The sequence below is a fragment of the Tiliqua scincoides genome, chromosome 1, assembly GCF_035046505.1.
Source record: "Tiliqua scincoides isolate rTilSci1 chromosome 1, rTilSci1.hap2, whole genome shotgun sequence".
NCBI classification, from domain to species: Eukaryota; Metazoa; Chordata; class Lepidosauria; order Squamata; family Scincidae; genus Tiliqua; species Tiliqua scincoides.
In genome coordinates, this window is record NC_089821.1 from 234,896,622 (window position 1) to 234,923,087 (window position 26,466).

The 26,466-nt window shown below is 42.0% G+C and overlaps 2 protein-coding genes and 1 pseudogene across 10 annotated transcripts in view; 2 read left to right on the forward strand and 1 right to left on the reverse strand.

The window, feature by feature from the left end:
* Positions 1-2,205: 2,205 nt before the first annotated feature.
* DPY30 (dpy-30 histone methyltransferase complex regulatory subunit) lies at positions 2,206-6,377 on the reverse strand. 2 transcript variants are annotated; one of them, XM_066617812.1, is made up of 5 exons: positions 6,240-6,377; positions 4,987-5,053; positions 4,856-4,903; positions 3,858-4,000; positions 2,206-2,432 (listed from the first exon to the last, which is right to left on the reverse strand). In XM_066617812.1, exons 2-5 carry the CDS (start codon positions 5,020-5,022, stop codon positions 2,360-2,362), a joined length of 300 nt encoding a protein of 99 aa, XP_066473909.1. In that variant the 5' UTR covers positions 5,023-5,053; positions 6,240-6,377; the 3' UTR covers positions 2,206-2,359. The 2 variants fall into 2 exon arrangements, with proteins under 2 accessions (XP_066473909.1, XP_066473917.1); XM_066617820.1 differs by lacking the exon at positions 6,240-6,377 and adding an exon at positions 5,882-6,204.
* Positions 6,378-9,705: 3,328 nt separating this feature from the next.
* SPAST (spastin) overlaps positions 9,706-26,466 on the forward strand; it is a 45,463-nt gene continuing 28,702 nt past the window's right edge. Inside the window, exons 1-4 of one of the 8 annotated variants that reach the window (XM_066617755.1) lie at positions 9,706-10,270; positions 12,713-12,796; positions 17,932-18,015; positions 23,822-23,917. In XM_066617755.1, coding sequence (XP_066473852.1) covers positions 9,862-10,270; positions 12,713-12,796; positions 17,932-18,015; positions 23,822-23,917 — 673 coding nt within the window. In that variant the 5' untranslated portion in view covers positions 9,706-9,861. Of the gene's footprint in view, positions 10,271-12,709; positions 12,797-17,931; positions 18,016-23,821; positions 23,918-26,466 lie in introns of all 8 variants that reach the window. The other 7 variants (XM_066617770.1, XM_066617745.1, XM_066617763.1 and 4 more) reach the window with 7 other exon arrangements.
* Positions 24,768-24,889, forward strand: LOC136637582 (5S ribosomal RNA; annotated as a pseudogene).

The following is a 26,466-nucleotide window of genomic DNA, read 5'->3' on the forward strand; positions in this document are numbered from 1 at the left end:
ACCTCAAAATTGTCCTCCTGAATTATTTGTTGATTTCAATGACACCCAGGAGTCATTTCCAGTACCTTGTACCTCTTAACTATCAATCACTTGCTGTCCTATATTCAGTGAAGAACATGTTCTGATGTAACAATGCAGCAGCTTCTTTGATTCCCATCTTGCATGCAGACTTTTCTAGCACACAAAAAAACTGTTCCTTTGTCATGTTGGTGTCAAGCAGATGTGAAGAACTGTTACGGGGAGTGCTTTTTAAAAACACATGTAACACGTGCATGTGGGGGAAAAACAATTGTGTGCAGGGATCCTGTGTAGTGACAGTGGCACAGCGGTATAATTTGGTGGGGGGAAAAACAGAGGTGAGGTTGAAAGGTGCAAAAAGAGTTATTGTAATGATCAAAAATCAAAGAAGAGGTCCAAACTGGAGTTTAACTAAAATAAGTCAGTTACGCTTCACTCTAGCCAGGGAGAATTCTATGGCTAACAAGAGTAATAATCTGAACATACAGAGTTTAGATGGGATTGCCAGTAGAATGTGGGAGAAGGGAGGATTTGTGGTGCAGGGAAGGAGGAAGGAAGAGAGGAAAATATTTTAGGGTTCAGGCTGCAGCAAATGGCTAGAAGCTGCTCTCTGTAGCCTGAACAGAGGGTTACAGGCAAGGAGGGAGCCTGGAGACACACCATGAATGCACTTCTCCACTGGTGGTAGGGGCGTTACTCTCTACCATTATAAGCACTCCAAGCTTGATGCTTCAAGCCTCCAAGGGGATGGCAACAGAATATTCTAGTTCTGGAGAGGTTAAGGCATACTTAACAGCTTATTCCCATTACAGTTTAAGCAGTGAAGCCAAGTTACATGCTATGGAGATTGCTGCCACTTGCCCAAATACTATACAGCCACAAGGTCCAGTTACCGCAACATCCGTAACATTTTTATGCTGCAGTTATGCTTTACATAAAACATAAATCACAATTCCAGTTTTGCTCAGCTGGAATTGATACCAGGTCTGCCAGACTAGACCACAGTGGCTCTAGCTATTTTTTGTACCTAGCAACCTAAACCTCAGTGTGGTGCCTTGGTAAAAACCATGTTTAATGGGGCTTGCACTAGTCAAGTGGTTTACGAATGTATATTCTGCATATGCTTTAGCCAACTGGAAAACAAAATGCTTTGGAAAATAGTGAATTATACAGCCATTATTCTGCATAACATTCTCCTGCTTGTCCAAGTTTGTAAGAAACAGAAAATTCAGTATTCAAGGTTAGTTCTGTGCAGACTTATCCAGAAGTAAATTCCCAACTTCAATAGTACTTACATTCAAGCAGATGTACTAGATAGAAGCGTTATTATTTTATCCATCTTTAAACACATGAAGCTAACTTAGAGGCAAACAACTGGTCCACCTAGCCCAGCGTTTTCTCTAGCGTATTGCATATTTTGTAACCCAAGAACTCAAGAATCTTTTCAGAGTAGAGATACTAAAGATTGATCCTGAAACCCATCTGCACACAAAAACATGCTTTCCAGAGGTGTATCACCCCTTCCTCATCAGAGCTTGAGAAGCCAGCAGTATGATCAAGCCACGTAAACAAACAATATGTATGTACTAATTAGTTAGCTACAGTGCTTTTATTTAAACCACCTTAATCCCATTCAAGTCAACAAGATGAAACCAAGTACATCAGTTTAATGAGTTCGGGGTCATTGCCAGTCATGAACTGGCAAAATTTTGAAATGCGCAATTCACTATTTTTTTAAATTCTCAATATACCTTCCCAGGAATGTATACACTATCAAATCTCAATGGCAGCTGAAGTAAACTATAGTACTTCTAGTCTGCCATAGCTGATGTTGAGGAAGACTGCAGGCTTTCGGACACTGAGTTCCGATACACACTACTTCTCAGTGGACTATTTTCACAAAAACAAATTGTGATCTGCAAGGGTAGTACAGGTATATGTACACTTTCCTGAACAGATAAACCTGTAGGCCATGCAGGCAGAACATACTGGATATCTTATTAGGAGAACAATATTCCTGGCTGTTCAGTAGTTTGTGATCATTTCCCCCATGTTACAGAATTCATATATTATGGTTACATACTCTATTAATAATTATTCAGCTACAGCATAAATCCAATGTGAAGCTTCAAGATTTTTTTTTGAAGGCCCTTTTTCTTAAATGCTAGTTTAAAACAAGTGAACAAATAAAATGTAAGCTATTTTATTAAATAATTCAAGAAAAGCTAAAGAAATGGTGTGCAAGTGAGATTTTTGGTTTTGTAGGATTTATACATCAGACAATGATTCATGGTTATTTAGCATATATGCTAGTAAGTCAAATGGTCCTCTTCAGATTGAATTAATTTCGATCCTCAAACTGTGCCTTATTTTTTAACAGATATGCTGCTAGGAATTCAATAGGATTCGGTGGTCTGCAAAAAAAGAAAGGGGGGAAGGAATTTCTTACGTAGCTATTATCTGAACAAATCTTTGAACTTTAAAACACCCAGAAAAAAATTCAGGACTGTGTCCCTGAACATACTAGATATAAAAGATGAAAAAGTACTTGAGCTGTGTCTGAGATCACCAAGCAATTTATTTTAATACATAAAGGTACATGGTATTTGGCACAGGCAGAAAGCCAACAGTAGACAAACAAGGCTACTTGCTGACTTTACAAATCTGGGTAAGAAATTTCAGATACCATGTGTTTGTTTTCAGCTTCATCTTCATCTGCTATTCCAGTACCACTAACACAGGCAAATAACTAGTAGTGTCCTTTCTGTGCAATATCATCTACGTCAGACTAAATTTTTAAACTGCAAAGGATAAGATTCTAAACATTCATTTGATGTGCTTTCTTATTTTAACTTGGAGATAGCACTGAATTCCTGAAAAAGTAATTCATGTAGCCCAAATTATTCTTGTCAATAGAATAATAATTCATTTGTATAAACACAAGAGTATCTGGCTGGAATTAAGAATGGAACATGAGAAGAGCTTCAATTTACTTCCAGATACAGTCTAACACTGCCCTTTCCTGCTTTGGGAGGAAAGAAAGAATTGGTGAGGAAATTGCTCTATGCATATCCATGAGCACAGAGAAGGGGAAGAAAGATCTGTAGTGGGAGTGAGAATATTTGGCACCAGGAGCTCTCATATTATCTTAAATTGTGTGCTCACCCTCCCATAGAGCTTTTGCTGTAAAAAGGGGTAAAATATTGATCCACAAACAGCTCTACCCTCCAAGACTGGCAAGGAGAATGAACATTGCCAGAGTAAAATGGGGTTGTTTATCACAGGTCTGTCTTTATTGCCACTTCAATTATTAACAGCTCCTTTTGGTTATTTCCTAATCTGACAATTAGCATCTATGTCATATTATTTCTAGTGCTCATCAAATGAAGGCTGACCAACAGTGTCAGATGAGGTCAAAGCAGATGAGGTCAAAAATCTGAGTGAAGGTTCACATGAATGATTTCTTAACCATACAAAACAATCCCCTGCATACAGAAAACAAGCATGTCAGAGAGAAGGCTAAGCCACAATACTTCACCCTAACATGCTACTTTCTGTGTGCAGAAAATTGTTCTTACTTGTAGCTATTATATAGACCTAGTTTTCACAAATAGATGGGGTGATAAATCTGTATGTGGACTAAACCAGTTCAGACTGGAGGTGGGGGCTCACATGAATGATTTATTCACCATATATTCATGTGAGCCCCCACCTCCAGTCTGAACTGGTTTAGTCCATATACAGATTTATCACCCCATCTATTTGTGAAAACTAGGTCTATATAATAGCTACAAGTAAGAAGTCAAGTAAAATATAAACATGAAAGACAAGTAGCTTACCTCTCTTTTGCAAGCACTGCAAGTCCTTGTAGTAAGATAGGCACAACAGTCTGATCCAGATAGGCACGTGTAGGCAATGACTGAAGGTCCACCTTCTGCTTTGATGTTTTCTCTGCATTAGCCTTCTCATTTTCTACTATCCGCTGAAAAATACATACCAGATGAAGATAGCAAACCAGTGTTTCACTGAAACAATTAAGTCCAATTTGAACTAGACTTATCACCCCACAAATAGCCAAAGATTTGTGCATTTTACTCCTCCACTCATAAAGTGAAACCAGTACATTTTTTTTAAATATAGCAGGCAGAAACTCAATTAATTTCGAGTAACACTTGCTAGATAAACACGAAAGTTTAAATATCTTCTTTGAAGTGTTTAATCAGTGACTGTGGCCATGCATAATGTCTGATTTTACAGACATCAAACATTTCTAGATGGGATTTAAATTTCCACAAAGAAGTTCACATAACTGTTTAAAGAGCAAAATAAATGAAAAATAGTCCTCTATCCCAAAAGGGCTCTTGATCATTAAAAAAGACAAGAAAAACCAGGAAATAGCCAATAAAAAGATGTTATGCTGAACGAAAAGGGGTATTTTCTGTCCCCATGCTAAACATAAATGAAACATCACTCAAAAGGTGTATCCTACCATGTAAGCCTATACAGGTCTAAAAAGTAAGCACCACTGACTTTAATTGAACTTACTTCCAGGTAAGGTAAAGGATATCAGGACTTAGGGATTTCACCCTTAGTCTATATCTATACACCAACAACATTTCTTGTTTGGGAAGTTAAAAAAAACAATCTCTGGAAGGCCAGTTCTCAATAATGCAGGTTCCTCCTCCCCCTGCCCTACAAGGTTTTTAGAAAAACCTCATTAAAATTCCATCTATTCTTAGTGCAACTACCCGCATTTCAACCATTTGTCATAACAAATAAGAGACTATGTGCACATCTGAGCAATAATGATAATAAAATCTAAGGAAAATCTAATTACCTCTACATTTTCGGTAAGACCATATTCTGCATGGGGATTTTCTGTAACCTGTAACACATCACACAATTAGAAGATTTGCAAAGGTGAGTGGCTCTTAAAAACAAGATATACTAAAATGACTGTTGCATTACCTGTGGCTGTCCCTCCATAATCTGTTCTGTGTCCATGGCTTGATGGGGAGAAGTGACCAAAGACAAACTAGACTCCCAAAAGAAAAACAAAACACTGCTGATATACAAGATACATTTAAAAGAAATTTATCTCTCGTTTGGAATGGGTCCTTGTGAATTACATTTTCTCATGTTCAAGTGTTTTGGGTACGCAAAATATGTTTTGTAAAAATGGGATCAAGTAGAAAATAGCCTTTCAACAAAATTGCATTTTTTTATGTGATCTTTCACTACTGATGTTACCAAAGGAAAGTGGTTTTTGTTCTGATGCTGCCTACTGAAGCACTAGGAGTGAACGAAGCAGTGAAAATTGAGACTGTAAAATAAACTAGATTTGTGAAACACGAGCGCTTCCTCAAGGCTTGATTCAGATGTAATGCTAAGCCATGAGCTGGTGCTATGTGAATAAGGGCACAATCCTATCCAAAACCAAGGCGCCGACTTCCAGTTCAACAGCATCTAGTTACATCCTCGCTGCACAGTGGCTGCAAGAAGACATAACCACAGATCAGTGTTTCTTACTGTTTGTCACCCACTGAACCGCTTCACATGGTCCGTCTATTGGAAGTACCACCAGAAGCAGTTGCGATTAGGTCTTTGCCAGTTACTTCTAGATTGGGAAGCCAGATACAATGTGACAAACGTTGGCAAAAGGCTCAGGGCAGACAGAAAGGCGTTTTTGAGCAAGTGAAAAGCGCATGCTGGCCGAACTGAGCAGAGCCTCCTCCGAGCTTGTCAGTTGCACTGCTGGTTTCACTGGCAGGTGGTGGAGGATCTGGAGTCCAATGAGTACCACCCGACATCAGCTCAAGTGAGTTTGCAAACGGTGTGCTGCAGGGCAGTGATCGAAGCTTACCAAGAGCCCAACCCATGCACATCAATTAGAAGTAGTCCCACTACAGTCGACGGTCTTCCTCCCAGGAAAGCGTGGAGAGGAGCGCAGCCCTAACCACACCAATGATCCAGCCCCCTGCCTGTCTACTCAGAAGCAAGTCCCACTACAGTCCACGGTCTTCCTCCCAGCAGTGCAGCCTCAGCCCTCGTTCCAACCGCAGCCTGGAGGCGCCCTTCAGCGCCGAGCCGCCGCCCGCCACCAGCAGCCCCCGCACGCGGGACGTCCCGCAACGCCCGGAGAAAAGCGCGAGAGGACCGGAACGCAGCGGCCTGCGGCTTTCAAGCACGGGAGCTTCGGCTCGCAGCCCCTCCCCTCTCACCTCCTCCCGGCCGGGGGGCGGTGGCTCGAGAACGAAAACAACGCGAAGGGCCCGTCGCGGAGCAACCAGCGAAACAACCGTCTGCGCGGGCCGAAAACCACGGACGCGGGGATCGTGAAGCACGGCGCCGTAAAGCGCGACAGGAGATGTCGCGCCTCCGGTGCGCCTGCGCAGAAAGAACTGCGCCTGCTCCTGAGGGTGGGGCGAGGGGAGGCGCTGAGAACAGCTCTTCCTCTGCATGGGCGGCTCTGGCAGGTCCGCGCTTGGCTTGGCGCAGTTCCCGCTTCTGGTTCCAGAAAAGACACTGGAGGAATCAGAGAGGAGGGTCTTTCATTTACTGTTGCATGACTGCAGCTAGTCCCTGTGCTTTTGGGTTTTCACACACACACACACACACACACACACACACACACACACACACACTCTCTCTCTCTCTCTCTCTCTCTCTCATATATATATGTGTGTGTGTGAGTGTGGAGTGCCTTTCCCATGCCAAAGCAAATTCCCAAGGCAGCTGCAACTGCTGCAGTTGCAGCTGGTGCAACTGCAATGCAGCCCCAGGGGGATAAGGGAACCAATGTTCCCAAACCTTAAGGAGGCCTCTGTGACTGCACCCCCAACACAGGGAGCAGTGCTTCCCCCATAGGCACAGCAGCACCGGCACTGGACGTTTGGATAGGACTGGGCTGTAAGGCAACAAACATCAAATGATATTGATAAATATTCTATTTTTTATTATTACTGTAATAAATTAATAATTTTATACCCCCTCCTTGTACAAAACCAAAGCTGTGTCACCCACTGTCAGGGACCAGACAACTGTAAATTGATAACAATTTAAAAAAAATTGATCTATATTCAAGTCATGAGTGAAACACATTTTGCAGGCAAGTAATTTCCTGGTATCTTCTGCCTTATTTTCAGGAAAGGTTTCCAGCAATCCGTCTGAAGGAGAGATGCTTTGTCATATACAGAGATGAGTGCCAGTGGATAATACAGCAGTAGCAAAGGCTATAATGGAGGCCATGCAAGTCCAATATTCTCCCCATTTTGTCAGCATATGGACAGTGACCATTCCGTCTTGAGGAAAGCATAAGGAATCACTGGGACTCCCAGATACAGCCTGCCACATTGCCCAAAAAGCAGGGTCTCAATCCTGAATCATCATCATGCATAATCAACACATTATTTCATTGGTTTCTGATCTGACGCTAAAATTTTTACTACCATGAATCACTTTTCAGGCACTTGCTGAAGGCTTGCTTCATATTATTGTTATTGCAGCTGTTTATAGTATAAGAAATATAACAGATGTCTCCCCCTCCTCAATGTATTTCCAGTATAAGGCTGCAATCCTATCCACAGCTACCTGGGAGTAAGCCCCATTGACTATAATGTGACTTACGTCTGAATAGACATGCATAGGATTGGGCTCTCAGTGATGGACTGTATAGTTTCTATGTTTGTTTTCTGTGAACTACAGTATTCACCCACACCCTTTGTAAGCAGTGAAGCTAAAAGGCCATGAAATGCAAGAGGCATAAGGGTCCAATCCTATCCAATTTTCCAGTGCCAGTGCAGCTGAGCCAATGGTGAGTGCACTGCATCCTGTGGTGGGGTGCAGGCCCATAGTCAGGATTCTAGATGTGGGTGCGTGACTAATGTTTCAGGGTGGGTAATTACATTGTGTGTGTGTGTGTGTGTGTGTGTGTGTGTGTGTATATAAATATAAATATAAATATAGCTCTGGCCCTGGTAGGGAGTTAATCATTGATGCTTCATCAAGGTATGTTCCCTTACCTTGGGGTTGCATTGTGATTGCACTGGTGCTGGAAAGTTGGAAAGGATTGGGCTTAAGGGCCAAATCCTATCCAACTTTGCAGCCCTGGTGTAGCTGCGCCAATGGGGTTTGTGCTGCATCCTGTGGTGGGTGGGTAATTATGGAGGTCTCCACAAGGTAAGGTAACATTTGTTCTCTTGCCTAGGAGCTGCATTGCAGCTGCACTAGGGCTGGAAAGTCAGATAGGATTGGGCCCTAAGGCTGCAGTCTTATAACACTGCAATGGGAAATAAAGTGACTACAGGTCCAGCCTATTTATACACGGATTTGACTCAACACGAATGGCCTGCAAATGAGAAGGAATGTGCTGATCCCTAGAGAAAGAGAAAATTGCATCCCTTTAAAATCAATAAAAAAAACTGAACAGTCCTTTAACAATAGCCTCCTTAATGAGAGAGAGAGAGAGAGGGCAGCTGGCTGACAATCCATCAATCCTCTTTCCAGCAGCCCCTCCCTTCCCCCTGAGCATGTTTGCATTGGTGAAGGGAGGGGCTGAGTGAAGTGATTGGAGGAGGACTGATTGATGGATTGTCTTAATGACTCTTATCTTAGAGTCAAAAGGTCATCAAAGCTGTTTTTAAATCACTGGAGCAAAGAAACTTTGTTTTTTAAATTGGTTTGCTATAGTGCTTTTTTTGCCATCCAGGTGAGTGCTTGGAAAGGACCCCTTGTGAATAATTAGTCTCAACCTGTATTCACAATAGTAATTGGCTGTGCCACAATTTTCCACTTTTGCTTTGTTAATGTAACACTTAGCAGCAGGAGAAAAATGTCTGGTCTCCATTTAAATGTCAATGAATATCAAATTGCTTAGGGCATAATTGTTTTTGGAATAATAACCCTGTAGCTGTTTGAAATTTTAGGCCTACCATTAAACAGAAGGAGAAAGACAAACAATTCTGCCCTGCAGCACAGTCCTAAATATGCTTGTTCAGAAGAAAGTTGAACTGAGCCCAATGAGGTTCACACTGTCTAGTTAGCGCATATGGGCCCAGTCCTAACCAGCTTTCCAAAGCTGATGCAGCCATGCCAACGGGATGTGCACTGCATCCTGTAGTGGTGCAGGCAGTCATGGAGGCTTCTTCAAGGTAAGGGGATGTCTTGGGACTGCATTGCAGCTGCATTGGCGCTGGAAAGTTGGATAGGACTTTACTATTTTAGAGCCCAAGCCTCTGTGTGTCTACTCAGAAGTAAGTCCCATTAAAGTCAATGGGGCTTCCTCCCAGGAAAGTGTGGATAGGATTGTAGCCTAAGAGCCCATGCCTATGCATGTCTACTCAGAAGTAAGTCCCACTAAAGTCAACGGGGCTTACTCTTAGGAAAGCGTGGGCAGGACCGTAGCCCTATAGTCTGCCAAAAGGAGAGGAAATCCTCGGTAGTGTTTAGCAAGGCGTTCCTCAAGGACTACATTTCCCAGCGTGCATCGTTTCCACACAAAGAGCCCAGTGTGCCAAGAGAAAAAAGACTGGCGAGGCTTCTCGCGTTTCAGGAGCCTCCCGAAGAGGAGGGAAGCATTGTATGATGGGATAGGTAGTCTTCAGGCCGCCCCTTATGAGCGCCCGGTGTCAGTCACGCCCCTTATTGTGGCTGCTGGGGCCGCTCTTCTAACAATAGGCTGCGGAACGCTGGCACGCCGCTGCCTATTCAGGAAGGGCAGCTGCGCAGTTTCCGTAGCGCGCGGCTACACCGGGCCTAGCGAAGGGGGCGTAGCGGCTTGTCATGGCAAGGCCGCGCCGGCGGGGGTTGTCAGTCGCTGGCAGCGGGTTATGGCGACGGCCGTGAATGAATTCTCCGGGAGGGAGAGGGAAGAAGAAGGGCTTCGCCGGCTCCAGCTCCCCGCCCCGGGCCGCCGGGACCTCCCCTTCGCGCTCGTCCGCGGCCGGGCCGGCTCCCTCCGGCCAGCGCCCCCAGCAGGCGGCGGCGGCGGCAGCGGCGTCTCCCCACAAGCGGAACCTGTACTATTTCTCCTACCCGCTCTTCGCCGCCTTCGCGCTGCTGCGCTTCCTGGCCTTCCAGCTCGGGCTGCTCTTCGCCTGGCTCTGCGAGCGCCTCACCGGCGGCGCCGCGCTCATGGCAGCCGCCAAGGGAGGCCCCAGCAGGGCCGGGGACGCCCCCGACGCCGTCCGCGGCTGCCACCAGCGCGCCTTCCAGTGCATCTCCGCCGCGCTGCGCATCGACGAGGACGAGGCGGGTGAGTGCAGCGCCGCCGCGGCGCCCGAAGTGAGGGAGGGCCGAGGCCACCTTGTCTGTTGGGCGTCGCATTGCTGCCCGAGCCTAGGCAGGTCTCCCCAGAAGGAAGGCCCACTGCAGCCAGTGCGGCTCGCTCCCTGGTAAGTGTGGCCGGGACTGCAGCCGTGGGAGGCACCCGAGCACCCGCCACCCACGCGCGACGCGCCTCGGGTGCCTCCCACGGCTGCAGTCCTGTCCACACTTACCTGGGAGCGAGCCGCACTGGCTGCAGTGGGACTTACTTCTGAGGAGACATGCATGGGATTGGGCTCTGTGACCAGCTAACTCAGAGTGAAAGGTTTATGCACACTGTAAGAGGAAGAAGCATGTTGGTGCCTGTGGAGGGTGTTGATGGGATGGTCTTGTGGGTGGAGTCTGAAGGAGGCTCTGCTGCTGTGAGTCTGAAAGGCACTTAGTGCCACCCTGTCCAGCTCTTTGTTCTCTGGGTTCAGCCTGTACTTGGGGTATCCATTATGCCAGCCGTTCAACCACTGTGCCATGGCACACTGGTGTGCCACGGGTGGGCTGCAGGTGTGCCACAAGAGTTTGGTGGAGGAGCATTTGTTAATAGGGCTGTTGGGGAATGTGAGCCCCTGCTATCAGTGTGGTATACCTTGTTAATTGTCAAAAAACTGATGGTGTGCCTTGACAATTTTAGTGCCTTGTCAGTGTGCCATGAGATGAAAAAGGTTGAAAATCACTGCATTATGCAGTTCCTTCCCTGAGGTCCTTCTGTCCTGCTCATCACATTGAGCTTTCTCAGGTGTTCTTAACATCTGGGATCTCTGCTGGTATTGAGGAGAAAACTGGTATCTATATTATTTCCAGTGCAGGCAAGTTATTCAGAATGGCCTTTTTGAAATTCCCATCAGGTAGGGTAGGAACTTAAGTGAGAGTTGCCAGCCTTGTGAGAAATCATGAAAACAAGTTTTGTTAGTCCTGATGCAAAAGTACAAGCTCTTGCTTGTTGCCTGCAGACTTTAAAGGAATAATGTGAAGCTTCCTGACAGTGATGCTTTGGGCAAAATATAAGGCATTGATAGAAGGCTTTTAAAAAGTGCTTTGGTATGTAGACTCTTGATCCTTTTAGTTGGCTTGAGCTTTAGTTTGGCTGTAAAGTTTGAAGGGATTCAGTGAATTGTATAATCTTGGTGATGATTCTGTTGGCAGTATTTTGCAACTCCTTATTCAGCTATATCAAAGTAGTGACGAAAAATAGCCTTTCTAAGGCAGTTACCTTTAGCATACATAGTTTGGAAAAAATGAATATAAAGCAATCATATTGGCAGTTACCACTGATCTATCTAGCTCAGGGGTGTCATATTTATTTCATATAGTAGGCTGAATAGCACTCGTGGTGCCTGCTGAGGGCCAGAAGTGACATAATTAAGCAGAAAGTGATGTCATGAAGCAGATGATGGCTAGAAATGAGGACTTTGTTCTCATGTAGAAGCTCATTGGCTGCAAATGACAGAAGAGAAAATATGTGGATCTTGATCATATTTTCAAGATATGGGAGAGCCCAATCATCACATGGGCTGCCCTTTTAGCAGCACCACTTCTGTCAAGGCATCGCTTTGCAGCTCAGCAGCTGAGGGGTGCTCTGCAAAGTGACACCTCTGCAAAAACAGTGCTGCTGATAATGGGGCAAAAGCAACCCATGTGATAATTCAACTCTCCCAGTGCCTCCACAGCATCTCCCTCTCTCACCTCCCTTGGTCTGCCCCTTCCTCTGTAGCATTCCTTACCTTCAGTGGTCTCCTTACATCTCTCCTCCCACAGTCTCAGCAGAAATGGCGCTGCTGAAAGGATGGTGCTGGGAAACCCAGTTATCACATGGCCAGAATAAAGAGCTTGTCCAGGCCTTATCCACTGGCCTCACATTTGACATCTTTGATCTAACCCAATATTGTTGCCTCCTCCAGTGAGAGGTCCAAGTCTTTGTATGAAATGCCATGTAATAAACATGTCACTAGAGATGCTATATAATAAAACTGATGCCATGTAATAAACCTGAATGTAGTAAATTACATTCCACCAGTGAGCTATATAGTTCATGTATGCTTATTTCTAATAGCACAATCTCTAGTTGTTGTATGATCTTTTGAAAACTCAAGTGTGCTGTATACCTGGTAAATATTTATTACATCCTATGATAACTCTTGGAAGTTCAGCCAGTTTGCTTGAGCATATTTTGTCATTATGTTGAGCAAACTTTAATACAGGAAAGTTCTTTTAACTGTTACAGGTACCTGGAAATATTCTTTGATATGTCTAAGTTATTGTATTTTGAATATCACAGTAGATGAATAAAATGTAATATTGCATTGTTTACAGTGCATTTAGTTCTAATACCTTATTTCTTCATAGTAAAAAAATATACAACAAACTTGTTTCTCAGCAGGACAAAAGGAACAAGCTGTTGAATGGTACAGAAAAGGAATTGAAGAACTGGAGAAAGGAATAGGTGTATCAGTTACTGGTCAAGGTAAGCCAACCTTGACTGTATGAAATTGGGTGTACTTAGTATTAATCTTTTTGTCCTGCAAGTAGACCATATTTGAGAATTCTGAATAGTGGAGAGGGCAAATGAAATAATTCAACAAAAATAACTAGTACAACAACATATTTCTTTAGTTGAAGTGAAAATAAAAACATCCTCATTTTCTCAGAAAACAGAGAAAACATTTCTGTTAAGTTCTCAGTTCCGGAAAATGTTATTGGAGGTTGCATGCTGTCTGTTTTGTTATAAGGGGGTAGGGGCCCTGTATCCACAGATCCTGTTTCTGCAGTTTCACTTATCCATGGGGCCCCCCCGCACCCTCTCTGGAGGCTCTTCTGAGACCCGTAGAAGGTGCATGCATTTGCCCTCAATCTCTGCGGAGCTAGAATGACTTTACAAGTGACAAAAGTTGCTTCTAGTTTTTCAGCAAAACCGGAAGTGATGTTTTAGAAGGCATTGTGAAGACTGGGGAAGTCCCAGAACCACAGATTCAGGTATCTGTGGAGGGGTTCTGGAATGGAACCCCTGCGGATATGGGGACACGCCTGTATTCTTTAATAGGATTTCCCTGTAATTATGGGTGTGTGTAAGCTGGCCCTTTTGTTGTTGTGCCTTTTAACTGCAGTGTGATGCTGTTTTGAGTGCTTCTAATTGAAACACAAAAGCAGGATACAAGTTGTCTTATAAATACATAAATGTGCAGATATGGCACTGAATATTTCTGCCTTTGTGCATGCTATTACCCCATGATTTAGTGCAACTAGCAGCCAGCATTGGTGTGTGCCAATATCCCACCAATACCCAGCAGGAGCGCCAGCCAGCACTCACTATCTTTATCTTCTTCCAGTGCTGCTGCTTATAAACTGGTAATAGGGAGTGTCTGGGATTAGAACCTCTCAATTTCCAACCTTAGAAGAAGCAACTCTGGAGAAGGAGAGTTTAGACCCTGCCCTGTACATATCACTCATTCTCCAAGACAGCAAGTGAGAGAGGATCAAGGCAGGAGGGCAGGTGCCAGTTTGCTACCTGCCCCAGCCTGCTGCTTTAGTAAGTGCTTTGGCTGACCTCATAGCTGGGCTGTGCCAGAGTCAGTAAGTGAAGCTTTTCACAGAATGAGGAAAAAACGTTATCACTTGCTAATGTATGCTTGTTGAGGAATTAAAGGAACAGCTACAACAGTCAGTTGAAAATTTGGCAGCCCTTCCGGTAAATACTGTGTTTGGCTAAAGTTAATCTATAATTCAGGTTGTACTGGAGTATTTCTGGATCAAGCCAATCAAAGTCTGGATAACTATTTGGCATGCTTGATCCTGAATTGACTTATAGGAGAGACTGTAACTAGCAGTAGAGCGTGTGTTTTGCATGCAGAATGTCGTAGATCGAATCCCTGGCATCTCCAGATAGGGCAGAAACAGTGGAGAGCCCTATCTGAAACAGTGGAGAACCGCTGACAGTACTGAGCTAGATGAAGCAATTATCCAACTTGATAGAAGGCTGCTTCCTATTTTCCAAGTTATGCAAGATAATACTGATTTGTAGAGTGGAATGGAAGAAGTTTAGGGTTGCTGCCTGGACAAATTAGACTCATAAACAATGTGAGATTGCTTCAGATCCATTAAAAGGCTATATCCCAAGAAAGTCAGTCATGGCTACCTTGTTTTCTTGATTTCGCTTGTGCTTAGCCTTGACTAATTTTTTTAGGCTGCAACTCAATAGGCTGAAGTAACATAACTATGCAGCGTTGCAACTCAATCCTGTTATGCATGTTTACTTACAATTGAAAGTAGGATTCTTGCTTCTAAGTAAGCATACATATTATTGCAATTTTATAGCCCAGTGCTAAATATCCACATTGGGAAGTCAGTGGTAGCCTTGTAAGCATGTACAGGATTGTATCTTGTGCACACCAATGCACGTTTACTCAGAAATAAGTTCCAGTATGTTCAGTGAGGCTTATTTTCTAGAGCAGTGGTTCTCAAATGTTTTAGTGCTGGGACTCACTTTTTAGAATGACAGTCTGTCGGGGCCCACCGGAAGTGATGTCATTAACCTGGAAGTGACATCATCAAGCAGGAAAGTTTTCAACACCCCTTATGCAACAAGATCAAATCAAGTAAATTAAAACTTTACAATAAGTAAAAAAATTTCTTTAAAATAAAGACGAAACCTCCTAACCCTCCCAAGCAGTTGCTGATCTATTTTTAAAAAATGCTCCAAACATCCCAAAGGTTGGAATCCTATCCACAGTTACCTGGAAGTAAGCCCCATTATCATTGTTAAAAGCATATACATGGTAACCTATTAAAAGTGCAGATGAGTAACATTTCCCCAAATGCAGTCACATACCATGGTAGCACCAAGTCCAATACAGTTCCAGCCTTGTTATACACGGATTTGACTTAACACGAATGACCCCCTGCAAATGAGAAGGAATGTGCTGATCCCTGGAGAAGGGGAAAAATGCACCTGTTTAAAATCCCAGTTTAAAAAACTACTTTTTACTGTTGCAGAGAGACAGTCATACAAATGATTACAGTATTACCTAAGTATCTGCAGATTTTTCTATCTCAAAGCTTATGAGAAGGGCCCTTTAAATTAGAGGAAAACAATTGTTTAATAATGCCAGAGAGGGCAGCAGGCTGACAATCCATCAGTCATTCTCTCTGCAGGCTCCACTCCTCCCTTCCCCCTCAGCACTTGAACTAAGGCTAAATGGCAGTGATTATCACCTTCTCCATTCTTTCCCACTTGCTGGGGCTCCTGGTGAAGGGAGGGATTGTTGCCTCCTAGTGAAGCCTAAGCTGCTGCAGAGATGCTGATTGCCTCTGTGTGCATTACAAAGGTCAGCAAGGCTGTTCTTAAATCACCAGAGCAAAGAAATTTTGTTTTTTAAATTGATTTGCTTTAGTGCATTTTTTGCCATCCATGTGAGTTCTTGGAAAGGAACCCTCGCGAATAATGAGGCTCAACCTGTATATTGAAAATAACTAAACAATGAAAGGAATGGGGACCCACCTGAAATTAGTGAGTCCTGACCCACAGTTTGAGAAACACAGTTCTAGAGTGCATATTTGGAATTGTAGACTCTGTCTTTTGATACTACCTAAAATACAGTAAGTGTTTGCTCTTCTGTGTGGTTAGGGACCACAGCATGGATGAAAGTTAAAAAATGGATGAATGGACATCCAAGTATAACCTTATCTATCTTGCAAATTTACTCTGGCTGATGAAAAATGGAAATAACAATATAATACATGCAAATGCATGCAAAACCTAAATGAACTGAAATAAAAGCAAAATAAACAATGTTGACAGACAAAAGGGGAAAGCACATGGATGAAATTTGAAATGTGGTTGTTATTGAAAATGGCTGAAAGAGCAAAGCAAGTGGATGAAAGTCAAGGTATTGCTGTACTGGGAGGCAGCTGCTCTTTTACTGCAAGCATGCAGCAAGTTTAACCATTGTGAATGCAACCTATCTGCAAGGGAACTTGCTTGCTAGTAAAATGTGTTTCAGCCCACATCATCCAAGAGAATTACGTACATTCCAGAGTCAGCATGAAAGGGGAAAATCACATATAGCCAAAATTGCCTTAATATGCAAAATATATATGGTCTCTTTAAGAACTAAAATCACACTGGGAAAGATGTGGTAATTGGGGGAATAGCAGATTCAGAGCCTAATCCTATTCAATATTCTAGTGCTGATGCAGCTGTGCCAATGAGGTGTGCCCTGCATCCTGTGGTGGGAGGGCAATCATGGAGGTCTCCTTTAGCTAAGGGAACAAACATTCCCTTACCCCAGTCCTGCATTGTGGTTGGATAGGATTGGGCCCTCATTTTCCTATCTTAGTCTCACTCCAGGGCATATAGTTAGTGAATGGAGTGGTGGGTGGAATTGCCCACATTATTTAAATGGTTTTTCTTTTCTTTTTTTGTTTGCCGAGCACATGATTTGTGCAGGTTGAAGGCACTTGAAGCACACCCACTGTATTCACCTTCATATCAAAGTTCAGAAATAAAGATTTCAATGACAGTTCCTACAGTTGCTGAGATTGGCAGAAAATGAAATTGGAGGGAGGCTCTCTGTCATGTACAGATACCCTTTTTCACCCTCTTCTACTAGGACTCCTTCCTGCCTGCTGCTTCCTAACCCTTGAAAAGAGCAAAGAAGCTTGGAAAAATCCAAAATATAAAAAAAATATTTTCATGTGGATAGATGTGCTTGTTCATTCTGGTTGAAGTCAGTGGGTGTATCATAAAGGTTTTTAATTGAACTCTTATGAACAGTAACTTATGGCTGTTTGATCTTGATTTTGTTATGGTTTGGGTCCCACAGGTTTCCTCTGACATTCATTCAGCTTCTGTTCGTGGGGCGGGAGGGGGGAGGCTTCAATCTGGCTTCTGGTTTTCCATTTTGATTCCCTAGTACATAATTCTTTGTTCTTGATATTAATGGTAAGACTAAAACTTCAAATACATGTTTCATTTTGATGTCAGAGGAGAGCTGTTTTGAACCTAATTAGCAAATTATATACGTATTAAAATTTTAGTATGACTGAGAGGAGGCTAATGATTAACCTTCAGTGATATCTTGGATGTTTCTTTTGATTATACACTTTTTTGGAGCCAAAATCCAACCAAAGCCAAGCAGGTGCTTAATTCTCTCTCCCTTACACACACTGAAATTTGTTAGACTGAAAAGTACATGTCTTTGACTGACTCTTAAGATTGGTTTATGTAATTGAATATGCTATTTTTCTAAAAGAATCTTTATATGCATTAGTTCAATGTGAGCATTTTAATATGTTAACAGGGAACAGCAACTATGAATGGGAAACAAACTATGCATATACTAAAAAGTATAACTGGTCTGTACATACTCTTACTGCTGTGTTCATTTGGATCCCTTCCTTGTATGTGTGCCTGTCCCAAAAGAGGGGAGAGAATGTGCTCTTTTTTCAGTTGTTCTGCATAGTCACCTAACATTACTTAATGGAGTCTTCTGGCTACCTTAGTCACTTTTAGAAACATTTACATTTTTAAAAGTTGATTCTAATTTTAATTGCGTATGGGAGAGACGTTGCTGATGTAACTGAGTATTTAACTTTCTCTTTAAGGCGAACATTATGAACGAGCTCGCCGTCTCCAGGCTAAAATGATGACAAATTTGGCAATGGCCAAGGACCGTTTGCAGCTGTTAGGTACTACTTAATATTGTTGTTTTGTAACACTGTAGCAGTGATACTTACCCAATGCATAGTTTTTTGTTAATACTGCACTGGTGAGAAAAATGCTTGAATTTTTTATTTTTTAAAGCCTATCCAAATCCACTGTGTCTATACATATATACTTTTTTGTGGTTTAAAAAGAGAGTGGGAAAAGAACTTCCCTGGTCTCAAAGACCAAGAACTAGAAATGTTGCCTGAAAGGGTGGTACTACTTGAATTCAATCTGCTTTTGAAGCTAAGAAGTTTGATTTTTTTCCTACTCTAAGTGCACTTAGGGCCCAATCCTATTCAGCTTTCCTGAGCTGATGCAGCTATGCCAAGGGAGCATGCGCTGCATCCTGCAGTGGGGGGCCAGTCTCGGAGGCGTCCTCAAGGTAAGGGAACAGGTGTTCCCTTGCCCTGGGGCTCCATTGTGGCGGCATCAGTGCAGTGGCGTAGCAAGTGTGGCAGCCCATCCTGGATGCCAGATGGGGTGTTGCATGAGGACCGTCAAAGATGACTGCAAGAGAAGCTGCAGCACTTTGATGTGACCAGCACGTCCTGCTTCCCTGCTGACACTTAACTGTGCTCTGAGAGAGGGAGACAAAGCACCCTTTAGCTTCCTGTTGAAAGGTCTTCTTGAAAACCTAGCAATTAATGAAGCAACATATCACAGCTAGATAATGCTCATATCATTAATGTTTTAGGTTATAAAAATTTTTTAAAATGTTTTTATGTTTTACTCTTCCTATTCTGACTAGCCTTCCTTTTTTACTTTGTTGTAGTCTCTCATTATCTTAGTCTAGATTGTAAATAAAACATGCACCTATGTTAGGGGTGCTCAAACCCCGGCCCGGGGGCCATTTGCAGCCCTCGATGACCCCCAATCTGGCCCTTGGGGAGCCCCGAGGCTCCAGTGAGACTCTAACCCTCTGGAGACTTGCTGAAGCCTGTGCTGCTCAACGCGACTCTCAGCGCAAGGCTGACTGTTTGACCTCTTGTGCGAGCTGCGGGCCAAGGGCTCCTTCTGTTGCTTGCTGTTTCACATCTGTGAAGCAGTAGCAAAGGAAAGGCTGGCTTTGCTTTGTGCAAGGTCTTTTATAGGTCTTGAGCTATTGCGAGACCTTCATTCATTCATATAAGTTCCATCTCTAATATATTCATTTATGTATATTTATTCAAATTGTAAATATAAATTATTTTCAACCCAGCCCCCGACAGAGTGTCAGAGAGATGATGTGGGCCTCCTGCCAAAAAGTTTGGACACCTCTGACGGATGTTTTACTTGTGCTACTCTGTCAAACACCCTGTATATCAATGGTGTTATACTTACTAATAAAATAATTAGTTGTAGATGGATCTTTTTCCTGTAATTGGGTGCTTAGGTATCATTTTGTTCTCTCCAGTGGAATTTATGGTTCAGGGAACAATTTATTGCCTTTTGAAAACTCCTCACTGTTGGCCAATAAGATGACTGTATTCTATCAGGAGAGAAACTTGGTATTGCTTATTCAAAAAGTTATTGTCGTTGTAGTATATGCTGTGTTGATGTGAATTGTTGTCTTGCATATGGGATACACATTTTAAGTCAACCTTGTTAAGCCCCAAAAGTCTACTTGCCTGCAAATCTTAGTTGCTTGGTGGTATGTGGTGCAGAGGGAGCTTTAAAAAAAAACTTCTTTGCCATGCATACCACTTGAGTCAGTGGCTTCATCAGTCCTTCAAAATGCTGCTCCTGTTCCCAAAAGGGACTCAGTCATTTTAAACAAAACATTTTACCACACTTGTGCAGCTGTGATAGTTTTAACAGTGATAATGTCCTTGGCTACTGGCTCTTGTGGTTGCTTCCCCCCTTCTCTTTAGAAAGGGTAAGTCAAGAAATTACCCTATGTTGTGTTGTAGGATCCCTTCCTACATATTCTAAAAAATAAAGAATGGTGACTAGCAAGAGTCAGTATCTCTTGTTCACTTCTTTGACTTCTCATCTTCCTCACCTGTGTTTCCAGTCACCAGTGAATTTCAAGTCTTCTTTGCGTGATCCTTGCTTAACATATGAAGGAGGAGAACGCTTTTGCTGTGGAAGCTCCCAAATAATTTTTTCTACTTTATGGAAGTTGGGTTAATGTTGAGTCCTGCTAAAGAATGTGGTAATAGTTAAGTATTTAAGGGACCACAGTATTTTTTTCTTTGCTGCAGAGTCAGGGTGATAGTATATGCCTGATTTCTGCTTGTTTTTGTTTATGCACCATGTTGAGAAACTGTTTTTAGTTCGTAGTTTTTATTCTTTGAATTTTAAGAGTTGTCAAATGTTGTATTATGACGGCAATAGATGAGATGAACAGAAGTTTTTGGCATAAGGCCTGGTACTTGCATGCCTCTTATTGTACATTATACCTCATCTGATTGAAATTTGGAAAAAAAACTCTTGTGAAGTTTACTGATATGCTCAGATATATTTATTTATCACATTTTTATACTGCCCTTCCTCCAAAGAGCTCAGGGCGGTATACACGGATGCTCCCCTCCTGTTTTCCTCACAACAACCCTGTGAAGTAGGTGAGGCTGAGAGAAAGTGATTGGCCCAAGGTCACCCAGGAAGCTTCATGGCTGAGGGAGGATTTGAAACTGGATCTTCCAGATCTGAGTCCACCTCCCAAACCACTATACCACCCTGGCTCCTAATTAAATAAACTAAATGTCAGTCAAGTTGATGGTGAACATTCTTTCTTTGATATGCCTTCAAATTTTGATGTGAGTTTTGTCTTTGCTTCCTGTTTCTGGTACCCTTATGCAAAATTGAGGCAGAAGAGTGTCCCTCTTTTATTCATTGTTAGGGTCTGATATGAAACAACTGGCTGAGGTGACATGCCTTTCCTCTTTGGGAAGTGGAATGCAATCATTACCTAGAGCAGGGCTCTCTAAACTTTTCGGCCAAAGGGCCGCATCAAATTTCTGGCATAGTGTCGAGGGCCGGAAAAAAAAATTAAATATAAAATTTAAATCCATACATTAGAGATGGAACTTAGATGAATGAATAAATGTCCAGGACTTCTTCAAGCATGAACACAGCCCAAGAAATAAAGCACACACTTAAATGGACCCCCATTTCCCTCACCCCACAAGCACAATTGTGGTTGTGTTTGGTAAACTGGGCCAGAGGCACTCAGGGGATCAGAGGCTGGCCGCAGGCCAGATAGAGGCTCACCTCTGCGTCTGGTGGGCTGCATCTGGCCCCCAGGCCGGGTTTTGGAGAACACTGACCTAGAGGATAGCAAGATGGATTGTTCTGGTAATTTTTTTTAAATTTGTGTTGGGGATTAGTAAATTCTAGGAAGAAAGATATAATACTTCAACGTGCTGCAAGTATGATTCCTAAAAATCCAGCACTACACAGAACAGCTCTATGGGAGACATCATTGCTCATACGACAGGAAACTAGCACTAATTGGCCCTGTGCTGCTGAGAATGCATGGCTCTCACTTGTTACAATAGTTGTCAATCATATCCAGGATAAAGAAAAAAGTAAAAAAAGGCTAAAGGGTGCTGAAGTAAAAAAATACTAGATGTAGTGTTTAGTACAGGAGTGTCAAACACATTTCATACAGAGGGCCGAAGTTAGCATTCAGGGTGCCTGCTGAAGGCCAGAAATGACATCATTAAGCAGATGATGGCCAGAAATAAGCACTTTATTCTCACATAGAAACTCATTAGTAGCAAATGACGGAAGAGAAAATACACAAATCTTGGTCATATTTCAAAATATGGGAAAGCCCAATTTTCATGTGGGCTGCCATTTCAGCAGTAACACCTCAGCAGTGCTCAGTAGCTGAAAGCCTGAGGGCCAGATAAAAAGCTTCTGGGGGCCGCATCCGGTCCCCTGGGCCTTATGTTTGACACCCCTGGTTTAGTACACGTTGCAGCAGTACTTATTAGATTTGGATATTAATGAAAGTTGAGAAACCAGATTATGAAATGGTATTGAGAGCTGAGTCATAACAATGGTTCTAGCTACCTAATAGCCTGATGGTGAAATCTTCTACAAGGCCCTGAAATGAGAGGTTCTGAGCTTTTGGAAGTGTTGAGAAAATGAGAAGCAAAGGAAGTGTGAAGCTAAATTTCACACGCTGTTTAGAAATATCTAGCCAGATGTTTGGCTGCGGGTCATTCTTTAAGGTGTGTGGAGGCATATGTGTATGGATGCTCCATTCACGTATGTCTTTTAAGAAGTCATGGAATGATATATTGGAGTCATCTTATTGACTAAGACAGCTGGGTTAACAACTCAGTGCAAGGAAAGTAACTGGATTGAGAGGCGGTTGCTCAAACATTTTTATAGGATGGCTTGATAATAATCTATTTTTATTAGAATCTTCCATTATACAGCTTATCATTCCATGGTTGATAATTAGGACTATCTTTGTGAGAAAGTTTAGGAGTTAGAATATAATTTTTAACTTTGTGTTGCTAATGACATTTTTTATTAATGGCATTTCTTTGTTAAATATACTTTGCAGTAATCCTTTCTGTGAACGTACAAGTGACGATAGCTAATGGAATCGTAAAAGACACAGAATGTTAAATCAAACCAAATCAAAAACCTTTATTGGCATTAGCAATAAAACCAGGATGTTGAACAGAAAATTATCCATGTACATTAGACTCAACTTCTTGAGACAATTCTTGAATATATACAGTAAAAGTACAGTACTTTGCCATGATGGTAGTTAAAATCTCATTTCTAACGGTTAGTAAATATCTAACCATGTCATTTTCAGACACAGAATATGTGCTGAGATGGGGTAGGGTGGAAGGAAGTGGTAGTTACAGAACACTGTACGTTTGTGAGCCAATTTTTAAATTGGAAAACTACTACTGTTTGACAATAGTTGTTTTAAAATTGTACTCATACGAAATGGGGGTTGACCTCTTTCTAAAACAGAGGAATGAGAAGATCCCTAAATAAGAAGCTGACAAGTGTGGATGCTGGTGATTATTGTGGTCAGTCAGGCTGAGGTGCGTATTTAATAAGAGAAGTACATCGGAGTATAAGGTCCTTCAGGAAGGTGACAGTTAATGACAAGTGTAGAGGCAGTGTAGAAATTGAAGCAGTAGAACTGCTTAGAATATGATATCATGATTATGAACTGGTGAGATTTATTTTCTCATCTGCTACCTGTGTGGTAATGTGATATCCTCTTCAAGGTGTCCATTTTAAGAACATTTACATTCATGTAGGTAATAACTTTGGGATTTTAATTTGAACAGAAAAGATTTAACTTATTCTTATGAGAATTGTTTGGCAGCTTGTAATCAGCTAAACATTTTGTACCATAGCATATATTTGACAGCTAATGCTAGTTAATTGTCCACACGAAGCAGTCAACAAAGCTTAATATGTTAATATAAGCAACTAGATATCTGGTTGCTGCTTGAGCCAATTATAAGTGTTAGATTAAGAATTATGCCTCTAAGATTAAGATACATGCCTCTTCTTCACAGAGATGATCATTAGTTGTTGAATATTGCAGTGAAAAGTTCCCCATCAGTCTTTCTCATTCTTTCTTCTGATTAACTCAGTTACTGACTACAGTTCACAACCTATTCATAATAGTACTTCATTCAGTAGATTTTCTTGTAATTTCATAACATAGTGAATGTAAGACACATGTTTTTTAACTTTTATTCATATCAAATCAACTGAAAGCAAAGTCATGTTGGTGTGATTTAGTGTGTGTAACTTTCATTGGTTCATTTTTTTGTTTTTTATTTGTCCTTTTCCCCCCTCTGTTTTGTTACATAGAGAAGATGCAGGCAGTTAAGCAAATTCCCAAGCCGCAAATGGAAGTCTATAGTGACAGTACTAACCTGGTATGCCGCAATGGACATCTCCAGTCAGGTGGGTTTGGTTTTCACAAAATGCACGTGGGAACATAGAGGAAGGCCACATGGATATGGAAGTCAGGGTACTATTGATTTAACTAGGAGTTCTGCATGTTATGCATGTATGTAATCAATTTGGAAATCTGTTTAGTTAAAGTTTTAGTTAGCTTCTCTGGCAAATGACAAGTAGAAAGTTAGCAGGAATTTGTGGCAATCTTGGAGCATTTGTCACACTTTGTAAGAAAGCTGTTTTCAAAGAGTTGAGAGAGTACTGTTGAATGCATGATTAAACACAAAACATTTATTTTTCCACCTAAAGTAGTAATTGCTAAAAGTCTGGAGGTTGTACACAAAAGCTCCAACACCAACCCTACCCAAAATTGCTTCACAGAGTCAGTTGGAGTTGGTGTAGGAGTCAGAAGCAGTTTTGGGTGGCATTGGAGTGGGAGGTATGGAGTTGGAGGTTTTGCATATTGATTTCACAGCTCTGCTCTTTTGGTTATCATCCAATCAGCAACAGTATGTCAGCAGGGCTGAGGAATCATTATGCAAGATCTCCAACTTCAACCCCACCCAATATTGCTTTTAACTCCATGGTCCTGATTGGTGCTACTTGTTAACACTTTGGAAAGCTGGTAATTTAGACTCTTATCCTGCTCTTTTCAAAAGAGACCTGGTTTGGGGTCCGGTCTAAACCTTTTTTAAGCACTTGTTAAAATTAGGCCAAAATAGGTGTTTTCTGCTGTGTCAGAGCTTCCTTGAAAGCTGCGGACTATCTTTAGATGGTTTAAGGTGATGTGGGGTATTAATTGCCTGATAGCAAACAAAAGTATTGGTGCATATTTCTGCAACATCCATTTTTTTTCCATTTTGGTAATTCTGTTACCCTGCACATGCCCGATCTTGTCTGATCTCAGAAGCTAAGCAGGGTCAGGCCTGGTTAGTACTTGGATGGGAGACCACCTGGGAATACCGGGTGCTGTAGGCTTATACCATAGTCTTTCGAGACTGAGGGTTGCCAACCAACCATTAAAGTATCTATAATTTCTGTAAGGGCAACAGAACTTTGCTCAAAGTGCTACAGTGGCAGTAGTTGTGCTTGCACAAATGCAATGAGAATTAGTGTCAGGATGTTCCTTCTTACAGTAGGAAAGCTCTTTAGTTGCTTTTCCTAGCCTTTTATAGCTCAATGGATTTGTGGAATTTACTAGGACTCGGTGGTTCCCAAACTTAACATTGCGATCCACCTGAAAAAGTTTCTCTTTACTGGCCACGCAAGTCTATGTGGCTATAATGGCGATTGGGCAGCAGTGCTCCCCTCAGGTAGCAGCTGGTTTAACTCTTGATGCACTTCGCCTAATCTGCCTTATCAGTTTCTTGGCCCACCAAAAATTGGGTTGTGACCCAGTAGCAGACCATGGACCCACAGTTTGGGAATGGCTGGACTAGATCGATAAGTTCCACACAATTTCATACCTGAGACATTTGTAAATGTCCTTTTGAATTTGAGGGCATTGTTGAGAGGGAAATTTGGTCTTGTAGCTTGTTGGTCTTGGTTGTGTTCCTGTAAAACCTAAGTTGAATTATGGGAGACATACTAAAAATAGAGTTCTGCAGTAGAAAACAAAAAGGGCAACCTGTTATCTGAGCCTGAGAACCTTCCTGTTCTCACTCTTTCCAGTTGTTAAAGGGTGTTCATCATGATACAGAGAAAAAAATTGTTGATCCTTATCTATATATCGTAAAGCTTACATGATGCTTATAAGAATAAAACTTGCTCTTTTCCCTTTAATTTTGTATTACAGTCTGTAAGGAATTTCAACCTCATAGTACCTTAACGACCGAAATTGGGTTGATAAGCTTTTAGTGCCATTTGAATTTCATCTGAGCATCTGGTTCAGATGCAAGTACTATTAAGCTGCAATTTGTACTCTCTCCTTGTGGTCATGAACTTGGTCAAATGCAGAGAGACCCCTACTTCTCTAATACCACATATACTGGCATCTTAGTGATCCTGTGGAGAAATTGGTCATGTTACAAAAAGTTGTTAGACATACTTGACAATCATGTACTGTACATGTTTGTGCAATCTTATTTGTGCAATCTGCTTTAATGGAGTAGTGCTTGTTGTGAAATATTTAATACATAGTAGCAAATAAATCTGATAGGCAAATTTTAGGTGACATTGTGAGGAAATGCCTGTAAACTCTAAACTGACATTATCTGATGCTTGATCTATCCCTGTAGTTCTCAAATTTCCTGCTGGAAATCCTTTTCCAAATAAGCATCTCTGTGCAATTTCCTTGTGCATTGTAGTGGATACTATTATGTGTTTTAGTTCATGCTCTGTTTGCATGAAGCACTGAATCCTTTTAGGCCTAACCATTTCCCTGCATGAATTATGAGTGCACCCTAGAACAGGGGTTTTTTTAAAACTGAAGCCTATTAACATATTTCAGGGTGTGTGTGAACTAGGTACAAAAAAATTGTGCATATGTGTATTTTTCTGAGGAGGGGGTCCATAGCTTTCAACAGATTCTCAAAAGGGTTTGTGACCCCAAAAAA

Bases quoted from the DNA above. Each gene is read 5' to 3' on its own strand.
- DPY30 (XM_066617812.1), bottom strand. From the start codon at position 5,022: ATGGACACAGAACAGATTATGGAGGGACAGCCACAG. The intron at 4,904-4,986 runs GTAATGCAACAG...GATGTGTTACAG, and splicing joins TTATGGAGGGACAGCCACAG to GTTACAGAAAATCCCCATGC. The intron at 4,001-4,855 runs GTAATTAGATTT...TGTATTTTTCAG, and splicing joins GTCTTACCGAAAATGTAGAG to CGGATAGTAGAAAATGAGAA.